Raw genomic sequence first — 11,786 nt, 5'->3', positions numbered from 1 at the left:
GGTCATGGGGCCTGAACTCTGGGCCTGGGCGCTGTCCCTCAGCTCTTCAGCTCAAGGCTAGCGCTCTACCACTTGAGCCACAGCGCCACTTCCAGCTCTTTTCTTTTTGCTTATGTGGCGCTGAGGAATCGAACCCAGGGCCTCATGCATGCAAGGCAAGCGCTGTACCACTGAGCCACCTTCCCAGCCCCCTGTCAATTTTTTTTTAGAAGTGAAAGGACACTACTGAAAGTTCCTTGCAGACAAAAGTAGCTGTTGCATAGGTGTGTAGGTGACATGTGGCAGTTCTCGCACACATACAGGCTGGTAGTATGCCCTTTTCTAGTCTTGGATGGTGGTTTCAGATCAGCCTTAGCAAAAAGTTAGCAAGATCCTATCTCAACAAATAAGCAGAGCATGGTACTTCATGCCTGTGATCTCAGTTACTTGGGAAGCATAAGTAGGATGATGATCTGAAGCCAATCTAGACAAAAAACACGAGACCCTATCTGAAAGACAAAGCTAAGAGGGCTGGCAGTATGGCTCAAGGATAGAATACTTCCTAGCAAGTACAAATGCCCTGACTTCAGTACTCACTATGGCTCAAGGGGAAGTAAAGACAATGTGGTGAAGAAGTTCACGATAACACTGCCTCAGAAGCTGCTAGTCTGTAAAGGTGGATGGAGATAGAGGTGTTCCCAGGGCAGTGTCACACAGAAGCTGGAGCAGGGCCTCGTGTGACTCAGGTACTTTTCTTGCTGATACATCTGACCATATCCCTGTGCTAATGGGAACGTTTGCCCTGCTTGCCAACCTGGAAGCAGTGAATCTTTCATTTTCATGTGAAGGCATGGGATACATGATGCAGGCCAACTTAGGAACTGTTAGCTATGAAAACCACAAAATGATCCCATTACCACCTTTTAAAACCCTCTGGTTCGTTCCTTACGTAGACTATTTTATCAGCTTACCTGGATTCCTTTTTCACTGGCTGCTCTTGTTCTGCTCATCTTGGCTTCATTTCCTGTTTTGTTGACCTTGCCTAGAAGGAAGCATGGAAGTAATTGTGAGTACTTCATGACAGAAATGCTGTGTTGGAGAGGCTTGCTGTCTGGAAGTGCAGGTGGACATAACCTGTTTTCAGGTGGTACAGGTGTTTGAAGGTGGTACAGGTGCCACTTCCTTGAGGGGTGAGAGTAGAAAGGGTTGGTTGGTTTGGTTTGGACTGCAGTGGGTAGATGGATGCTGGTACAGAAAGGCCTCACATAATGATTTTTCTTTGAGCCACACTCAGTTGATACTTAAAATAGTGTATATTTAAGTACATAACATATTTTGGGCCATAGAGACTAAGCTGTTACAGTAGTGAAACAAATCCACCATCACTGGACATATCAGTGGTTGCAGGCTGCTCCTCGTTCAGGCTTAATAGTGAAATCTACAAATCTATGCATGGGGCTTTTGTCATCCCCTGTGAAGTCATGGCTCACTTGTATTACAAAAGTACGAAAGTGAAAAAAGCCATATCAGGCGTAACTTTGGTTGTATAAAATTCTGTGAACAGCTTTTATACACAAGGCTGCCTTTTGTTAACTTGTTAATATTGGCTATTAAGTGGGAAAAAAAATTTAAGGACAAAAATTTGACCTCAAAAGTACAAGGTTCTGAGTTCAAATTCCAGTACTGTTAAAAAAGAGTTTGATACACTTATGCCTAACTGAAATAGATAAAATTTAAAGTTTAAGTAGGTTAAAAATGTACAAATTACTGTTTGGTTTGTCAGATGTGCAATTTTATATGAAACCAGAAGATGGCAGACTTGATGTACAAATGAATTGTTCACTTGTAAAAGTGTTCCATTTTAAATGGTGGTATAGAAAGATATACTAGATATTCTTAATTGGAAGCCTGCTTTCTGAAGAGAGTTTTGAGAAATACACAGAGCGTATGGAATAAAATACAAGTAAACTCTACATTTGAAAAATCTTCAATATTATGAGCTGTGTCTCTGTTTCCCCCCCTCCATAATGAGTTCAGCATAGTCTAACATATGTTTATTTGGAGTAGTATTAAGGTGTGATTAGCTGTATATTCTTAAGTTCCTGTGACTTTGTTCTAGAGTTGCTAATTGAAATATGTACGAAGTATTTATGGAAAGCAAACTTTCTAAGTCTATTAAGTGTGTATAAATATGATACAGTGTAATTGAAAAATGACAAGATTTGGATTTTGCTTTTGCTTCCTGAGCCAGGCAGCTTATTAGTAACCTTCGTTATCTCTGATTGATTTATGCCTAAGATTCACTAACTAGTTTCTAGTATCAGAAGAATGTTCTTAGCTTGCTGATTGAATTACTTATACCAGGCTTTAAATTAGGTTTTATTTTGTATGTGGGGGAGGATTGAACTTAGGGCTTTGAACTTGCTAGTAAGTGTAGTACAACTGAGTCATGCCCACAATCCTTTTAAAATCAAGAAATTTTTAAAGTATATTGAAGTGCTTGTGGAAAAGATACATTAACACAAGGTGCCAATGGGTGAGTGGCTTTGACGAATATGTCCTAAGTGCATGGACAGAAGTGACAGTGTAAAACCCTGGTAGACAATGTACTGGAGGGTTGGAACTTGAGTATGGCAATGAAAGGAGCAGAGATTTCAGCAGCATCTGTTTTTCTCTCCACTTTCTCCCTTTGTCTCTCTTCTACTTTACCTAATGTGATGCTGAAGTTCTCTGTAATTTACTTTTGGGCTTTGTAGTTTTGTATCTTTGTGTTTTAGCTAATAATTAGGAAAACAACATATTCAGCTCTCTGTCACAACAATCAGTTAACTTTCAGAAAAGCATGTCAGAGAAAGAAAAATTTTGGTAGCAGCACCAGTATTGATTTAATCTAAAGTTTATCATATTGTGTGTCATTAATTCTAATAATCTCAGCATTCCATCTTAATGTATTCTCTTTGTAGAAACCTTCATTGTATTGTCTTTGATAGAACTTTAACATGAAATGGTCTTAGGTTTAATGAAATTGCCATTCCTATGTCGTAGATTGATTCGGAATCCTAGGTGGGTAAGGAAAGAATGCTTTTCTGGTGGATTTGCCACTGATGACACCACCTTTATTTCTTTTCATAGAACTGCTGGGCTATAACAAGGTTTTGTTCTTGTGCAGTGAGATACTCTGTTGTAGCTCAAATTCAAATCTCAGAAAGATCAGAGTTAATGGAAAACCAAATGGAAAGCACAAAGTCACCACGCCATGGAAGTCAGGAAGCCATACTGGGCTTTGTACCCTCTGCTTCCTTCCATTGCTTTTCATCTGAGAACCTTTTTAAGGTTCCTCTTCTGCCTTTGTGTTTTTACGAAATAAAATCGTAATGTAAGAACATGGAGAGTTATGAAGCATGAAATTCCATAAATATTTATGCCAAACCTCAAAAGTAGACAAGTCCTATTTTCTTGACATATTGGGGTCGTATTTCACAATTGACCTCTTGAATTGAAAAATAGTAGGAGTTAGTATGCCCTTTTCTTTCTTTCCTTTTTTCTTTATTTGTTTTCATTGTTTTAATGAGTTTTAGATGCTGGGAGCTATCCTTTAGGTTCATGTAAGTTTCAGTGGACTATCTTTTATTCTGGTTTGTGTCTTCTTGAGAGTCAATACTCTTATCAAAAGAAGCAATTATGTACAATTTTAGGCTTTGCCATAAGCTATTTAATCTGTTTTTGTGGATTTGTTTGTTACTAAATGAAAAATAAATCTTGTCAAGGCTAATAAGTAGATTTGCTTCTAAAGTCCTATTTCAAATTAGCCTTCTCATTTTGTTTCCTCTACCACTTGGAATCTGGGTCCATGATGGGTATATCTGTCCTTTGAAATTATTGCTTCTTTACAAAAAAGAACCAAACCCTTACCAAATAATAATAATACTAGAGAGAATGTAGAAAATACAGACAAGCAGAAAAGATACAACTATGCCACCCTGCTGCTATTTTTTTTCTAGTGTTTTTAGAAGTGTGTGTATAGGCTGCTTAGTACAAAGAAAACATTGAACAATGGATAAAGTCATTTCTACAGAAGTGATTTTTTTTTGGATGTTTTACCCCTTGGGTAATTTCATTTGCTTTCTATATAATGAATAAAAAATAAATTATTTTTTCTGTGTTTTGATTAGTAAGGTTGGCTCATACCTTATGGTACACTTGTGACTTAGTAGTAGATAGTAAATTCTGTAGTGTAAGTTAAGTAAAAAGTGTCGGATAAAAGAGGTGATTTGGCAATTAGGAATAATCTTTTTTTTTTCCTTGTGCTGGTCCTAGGGCTTGAACTCAGGACTTGGGTGCTGTCATTGAGCTTTTTTGCTCAAGATTAGTGCTCTGCCACTTGAGCCATATCTCTAGTTTCCAGATTTTTTTTTTTTTTTTTAGTAGCTAATTGGAGATATGAGTCTCATGGACATTTCTGCCTGGGCTGGCTTTGAACCGTGATCCTCAGATCTCAGCCTCCTGAGTAGCTAGGATTACAGGTGTGAGCCACCGGCGCCCAGCTGAGTTCAGTAAATTCTTAAGAGTGAGGATGGAAAAAGGCATGCATTTATCAACTCTCTACCTTATCTCATAATTTAACAATTATTGTCACAGGATTTTGAGAAACATTTCTTGTAAAAGTCTGGCTTGGTTTTCGTTTCAGCTGCTGCATTTTTCCTCACATATGAATATGTGAAGTGGTTTTTGCATACTGATTCAGCTTCCTGTTTCATGCCTGTGAAGCATATGTTGGCTGCCTCTGCTGGAGAAGTGGTGAGTAACACGTTTTGTGGTACCAGTAATTAATTAAAAAGACTTAAACCTACTTTTACACTGATAGAAAAATTGCGCACAATTTTTATACTTGCTGATATTTTAGCACATGTGTATATTGTGCAATGCATTTATTTATGTGTCTGTGTTGAGGCTGGAACTCAGGGCCTGGGCACTGTCAGCTATAACTTCCAATATTTTGGCGGTTAATTGGAAGAGTTTCACGAGCTTTCTTGCCCAAGCTGGCTTTGAACCAAGATCTTCAGATTTCAGCCTTCTGAGTAGCTAGCATGCAGGAATGAGCCACTGCCACCAGCTTACCATTTATTTTTGTACTGAAGTTTGAACCCAGGGCTTTGGGTATGCTCAAATAAGCACTCTACCACTGAGCCATGTCCCAGCCTTTATTCTGCAATGTTTAAATCAAGGTAAACATGTCCAGCTCCTCAAATTTTAATATTTATGTATTATAAAATTGATTTAATTTAAAAATAGAAAAACAATTCTTTTAGCCAGGTATGGTAGGGGCTCCATCTTGCAATTCTGGTTATTTGGAAATAGAAATTAGGGGTTCACAGTTTGAGGCCAGCCTGGTCATAACATTTCTTGTGATGCGTGGTGCCAGTTGCTTACACTTGTAATCTCAACCTAAGAGGGTGAGATCTGAAGATCTTGGTTCAAAGACAGCTGGAAAGTCCGTGAGACTCTTACCTCCAATTAACCAAAAAGCCAGAAGTGAAGCTGGTAGTCAAGTGGTAGAGTACTATCCTTGAGTGGCCTTAAACTGCGTCCTGAGAAGCTGGGATTATAAATTCCTTGCTTTTATTTTATAATTGCATTTGTACTGATCAACTTCTGATATCTTTTCCTAGGTTTTGTATTTGGCTTACATTTCCCAGTGTGCTGTTGGAAGTAAGCAGTAAATAATGAACTTGGAATTTATCTCATGTCATAGGAGTCCACATGTGCCTCAAACCTAGTGTTCATGTTGAAGAACAGGCTTTCTTCAGTTGCTAAACTTTCTGTATTTTAGACTTACCAAGAAAATATGAGATCTTATAATACAGCAGTTAGATTTTTCATGCTAATGATTTATCTCTTCAGTTTTAGAAAACATTGTATATTTTAATGCCTGTGTTATCTGAAGTTGTTATTTTTTATGAGTGTGAGCCTTTTAAATATAATAACCTTCTTGTATGGGTTATTGAGCAGAAGAGGTGAGAGAAGTGGACTGTGGAATTAGGAAACAAGTATCCACAGACTAGAGTTATGCAGTTCTGGGACATGTTCATCTTCATCCTTTTTGCTCCTCTTAGGAATTTTTGGTCCCTTAAGCAATAAGGCCTAGCATCTGGCACCTGTTAATAGTTTCCATGGTTCCTGGACAAGCTTATGAAGATTGGCCAGTAGAAGGTCATAGACCCATAGGAATCATTTCTTGATGGTGACTTTAATTGATCAACTTGTTTTTGTAACTTGTTTCAGTTTCCTAAAACATAAACTCTGACTCATGCTAAAAATAGAATAAACAGGTGAATTTAGAGGAAATAGGTTTTCATATGTAAAATAACAAGGAAGAGAAAATGAAAACAAAAGCTGCCCGGGGTCAGCAAGGTATAGAAGCCTAGAAATAAGAAATAGCATAGTGGGGTCATCATTGTATGACACACTGCTCTCATACAAACTTATGTTGCAAGCAGGTTGCCTAGAAACAATACCATATTTTGTTGTTATTGAGCATGCACACAGTTCCTTTGTTATAGCAACCATGGAAACAACTCAAACTAAGGAACACTGTCAAAATAATAACCATTCCTTGTAGCAAGCAGCTTGATTAAATCTTAATGATGAATCAATACAAGTATAATTACAATCTTTTACCTTATGCTTGCAATTTGAAATACAAGAAAATCGATCAAATAAGATTTAATAGGTAACCACAGCAAGAGGGACCCATTTGTGCCCTTTTTATTAGTAAGTTTGCTGTGCCAAATCTCTAAATCCCTACTTCAATTATTTTACAGCTCAGATTTCATCACACATAGAATAAGTGCTCTGAGAAGAAGGATCTGTAATTATATCCAAGATTGGAGCAGGTTTCCTTTAGTGGTGTGGTTGCTGTAATATTACAGTAGTAATTTTTTAAAAAAAGGTTTTTGTGATTTGACTTTTTTTTTTAAATTTGCTGGTCCCAGAGCTTGAATTCAAGGGCCTGAGCACTGTCCTTGAGCTTTTGTGCTCAAGGTTAGTGCTCTATCACTTGAGCCATAGCTCCACTTCCAGCTCTTTGTGATTAATTGGGGATAAGAGTCTCACGGACCTTCCGGCTCAGGCTGACTTCGAACCTTGATCCTTAGAACCCAGCCTCCTAAGTAGCTAGGATTACAGGTGTGAAACACTGACTGTTTTTATATTTTATCCTACTTGTGGATTAGTTCATGTCAATTTTTTTTTTTTTTTGGGTCCGGTCATGGGGCCTGAACTCTGGGCCTGGGCGCTGTCCCTCAGCTCTTCAGCTCAAGGCTAGCGCTCTACCACTTGAGCCACAGCGCCACTTCCAGCTCTTTTCTTTTTGCTTATGTGGCGCTGAGGAATCGAACCCAGGGCCTCATGCATGCAAGGCAAGCGCTGTACCACTGAGCCACCTTCCCAGCCCCCTGTCAATTTTTTTTTAGAAGTGAAAGGACACTACTGAAAGTTCCTTGCAGACAAAAGTAGCTGTTGCATAGGTGTGTAGGTGACATGTGGCAGTTCTCGCACACATACAGGCTGGTAGTATGCCCTTTTCTAGTCTTGGATGGTGGTTTCAGATCAGCCTTAGCAAAAAGTTAGCAAGATCCTATCTCAACAAATAAGCAGAGCATGGTACTTCATGCCTGTGATCTCAGTTACTTGGGAAGCATAAGTAGGATGATGATCTGAAGCCAATCTAGACAAAAAACACGAGACCCTATCTGAAAGACAAAGCTAAGAGGGCTGGCAGTATGGCTCAAGGATAGAATACTTCCTAGCAAGTACAAATGCCCTGACTTCAGTACTCACTATGGCTCAAGGGGAAGTAAAGACAATGTGGTGAAGAAGTTCACGATAACACTGCCTCAGAAGCTGCTAGTCTGTAAAGGTGGATGGAGATAGAGGTGTTCCCAGGGCAGTGTCACACAGAAGCTGGAGCAGGGCCTCGTGTGACTCAGGTACTTTTCTTGCTGATACATCTGACCATATCCCTGTGCTAATGGGAACGTTTGCCCTGCTTGCCAACCTGGAAGCAGTGAATCTTTCATTTTCATGTGAAGGCATGGGATACATGATGCAGGCCAACTTAGGAACTGTTAGCTATGAAAACCACAAAATGATCCCATTACCACCTTTTAAAACCCTCTGGTTCGTTCCTTACGTAGACTATTTTATCAGCTTACCTGGATTCCTTTTTCACTGGCTGCTCTTGTTCTGCTCATCTTGGCTTCATTTCCTGTTTTGTTGACCTTGCCTAGAAGGAAGCATGGAAGTAATTGTGAGTACTTCATGACAGAAATGCTGTGTTGGAGAGGCTTGCTGTCTGGAAGTGCAGGTGGACATAACCTGTTTTCAGGTGGTACAGGTGTTTGAAGGTGGTACAGGTGCCACTTCCTTGAGGGGTGAGAGTAGAAAGGGTTGGTTGGTTTGGTTTGGACTGCAGTGGGTAGATGGATGCTGGTACAGAAAGGCCTCACATAATGATTTTTCTTTGAGCCACACTCAGTTGATACTTAAAATAGTGTATATTTAAGTACATAACATATTTTGGGCCATAGAGACTAAGCTGTTACAGTAGTGAAACAAATCCACCATCACTGGACATATCAGTGGTTGCAGGCTGCTCCTCGTTCAGGCTTAATAGTGAAATCTACAAATCTATGCATGGGGCTTTTGTCATCCCCTGTGAAGTCATGGCTCACTTGTATTACAAAAGTACGAAAGTGAAAAAAGCCATATCAGGCGTAACTTTGGTTGTATAAAATTCTGTGAACAGCTTTTATACACAAGGCTGCCTTTTGTTAACTTGTTAATATTGGCTATTAAGTGGGAAAAAAAATTTAAGGACAAAAATTTGACCTCAAAAGTACAAGGTTCTGAGTTCAAATTCCAGTACTGTTAAAAAAGAGTTTGATACACTTATGCCTAACTGAAATAGATAAAATTTAAAGTTTAAGTAGGTTAAAAATGTACAAATTACTGTTTGGTTTGTCAGATGTGCAATTTTATATGAAACCAGAAGATGGCAGACTTGATGTACAAATGAATTGTTCACTTGTAAAAGTGTTCCATTTTAAATGGTGGTATAGAAAGATATACTAGATATTCTTAATTGGAAGCCTGCTTTCTGAAGAGAGTTTTGAGAAATACACAGAGCGTATGGAATAAAATACAAGTAAACTCTACATTTGAAAAATCTTCAATATTATGAGCTGTGTCTCTGTTTCCCCCCCTCCATAATGAGTTCAGCATAGTCTAACATATGTTTATTTGGAGTAGTATTAAGGTGTGATTAGCTGTATATTCTTAAGTTCCTGTGACTTTGTTCTAGAGTTGCTAATTGAAATATGTACGAAGTATTTATGGAAAGCAAACTTTCTAAGTCTATTAAGTGTGTATAAATATGATACAGTGTAATTGAAAAATGACAAGATTTGGATTTTGCTTTTGCTTCCTGAGCCAGGCAGCTTATTAGTAACCTTCGTTATCTCTGATTGATTTATGCCTAAGATTCACTAACTAGTTTCTAGTATCAGAAGAATGTTCTTAGCTTGCTGATTGAATTACTTATACCAGGCTTTAAATTAGGTTTTATTTTGTATGTGGGGGAGGATTGAACTTAGGGCTTTGAACTTGCTAGTAAGTGTAGTACAACTGAGTCATGCCCACAATCCTTTTAAAATCAAGAAATTTTTAAAGTATATTGAAGTACTTGTGGAAAAGATACATTAACACAAGGTGCCAATGGGTGAGTGGCTTTGACGAATATGTCCTAAGTGCATGGACAGAAGTGACAGTGTAAAACCCTGGTAGACAATGTACTGGAGGGTTGGAACTTGAGTATGGCAATGAAAGGAGCAGAGATTTCAGCAGCATCTGTTTTTCTCTCCACTTTCTCCCTTTGTCTCTCTTCTACTTTACCTAATGTGATGCTGAAGTTCTCTGTAATTTACTTTTGGGCTTTGTAGTTTTGTATCTTTGTGTTTTAGCTAATAATTAGGAAAACAACATATTCAGCTCTCTGTCACAACAATCAGTTAACTTTCAGAAAAGCATGTCAGAGAAAGAAAAATTTTGGTAGCAGCACCAGTATTGATTTAATCTAAAGTTTATCATATTGTGTGTCATTAATTCTAATAATCTCAGCATTCCATCTTAATGTATTCTCTTTGTAGAAACCTTCATTGTATTGTCTTTGATAGAACTTTAACATGAAATGGTCTTAGGTTTAATGAAATTGCCATTCCTATGTCGTAGATTGATTCGGAATCCTAGGTGGGTAAGGAAAGAATGCTTTTCTGGTGGATTTGCCACTGATGACACCACCTTTATTTCTTTTCATAGAACTGCTGGGCTATAACAAGGTTTTGTTCTTGTGCAGTGAGATACTCTGTTGTAGCTCAAATTCAAATCTCAGAAAGATCAGAGTTAATGGAAAACCAAATGGAAAGCACAAAGTCACCACGCCATGGAAGTCAGGAAGCCATACTGGGCTTTGTACCCTCTGCTTCCTTCCATTGCTTTTCATCTGAGAACCTTTTTAAGGTTCCTCTTCTGCCTTTGTGTTTTTACGAAATAAAATCGTAATGTAAGAACATGGAGAGTTATGAAGCATGAAATTCCATAAATATTTATGCCAAACCTCAAAAGTAGACAAGTCCTATTTTCTTGACATATTGGGGTCGTATTTCACAATTGACCTCTTGAATTGAAAAATAGTAGGAGTTAGTATGCCCTTTTCTTTCTTTCCTTTTTTCTTTATTTGTTTTCATTGTTTTAATGAGTTTTAGATGCTGGGAGCTATCCTTTAGGTTCATGTAAGTTTCAGTGGACTATCTTTTATTCTGGTTTGTGTCTTCTTGAGAGTCAATACTCTTATCAAAAGAAGCAATTATGTACAATTTTAGGCTTTGCCATAAGCTATTTAATCTGTTTTTGTGGATTTGTTTGTTACTAAATGAAAAATAAATCTTGTCAAGGCTAATAAGTAGATTTGCTTCTAAAGTCCTATTTCAAATTAGCCTTCTCATTTTGTTTCCTCTACCACTTGGAATCTGGGTCCATGATGGGTATATCTGTCCTTTGAAATTATTGCTTCTTTACAAAAAAGAACCAAACCCTTACCAAATAATAATAATACTAGAGAGAATGTAGAAAATACAGACAAGCAGAAAAGATACAACTATGCCACCCTGCTGCTATTTTTTTTCTAGTGTTTTTAGAAGTGTGTGTATAGGCTGCTTAGTACAAAGAAAACATTGAACAATGGATAAAGTCATTTCTACAGAAGTGATTTTTTTTTGGATGTTTTACCCCTTGGGTAATTTCATTTGCTTTCTATATAATGAATAAAAAATAAATTATTTTTTCTGTGTTTTGATTAGTAAGGTTGGCTCATACCTTATGGTACACTTGTGACTTAGTAGTAGATAGTAAATTCTGTAGTGTAAGTTAAGTAAAAAGTGTCGGATAAAAGAGGTGATTTGGCAATTAGGAATAATCTTTTTTTTTTCCTTGTGCTGGTCCTAGGGCTTGAACTCAGGACTTGGGTGCTGTCATTGAGCTTTTTTGCTCAAGATTAGTGCTCTGCCACTTGAGCCATATCTCTAGTTTCCAGATTTTTTTTTTTTTTTTTAGTAGCTAATTGGAGATATGAGTCTCACAGACTGCCTAGGCTGGCTTCCAACTGCAGTCATCAGATCTCTGCCTTCTGAGTAGCTGGGATTACAGGTGTGAGCACCCGTACCCGGCAGGAGGGAATCTTTTGAGGTAGAGAA

The 11,786-nt window shown here is 38.0% G+C and overlaps 1 protein-coding gene across 3 annotated transcripts in view; it reads left to right on the top strand.

Annotated features, from left to right (window-relative positions):
* Positions 1-11,786, top strand: part of Slc25a26 (solute carrier family 25 (S-adenosylmethionine carrier), member 26) — an 89,586-nt gene that overhangs the window by 11,222 nt on the left and 66,578 nt on the right. For all 3 annotated transcript variants that reach the window (XM_013010469.1, XM_013010471.1, XM_013010468.1), the window contains exon 3: positions 4,667-4,776. In XM_013010469.1, the coding sequence (XP_012865923.1) occupies positions 4,667-4,776 (110 nt within the window). The remainder of the gene's footprint in view (positions 1-4,666; positions 4,777-11,786) is intronic.

Source organism: Dipodomys ordii, unplaced genomic scaffold (genome assembly GCF_000151885.1).
Source record: "Dipodomys ordii isolate 6190 unplaced genomic scaffold, Dord_2.0 Scaffold12, whole genome shotgun sequence".
Classification (NCBI taxonomy): domain Eukaryota; kingdom Metazoa; phylum Chordata; class Mammalia; order Rodentia; family Heteromyidae; genus Dipodomys; species Dipodomys ordii.
The sequence above is the reverse complement of the archived record's forward strand: the minus strand, read 5'-3'. Positions and strand labels throughout refer to the sequence as shown.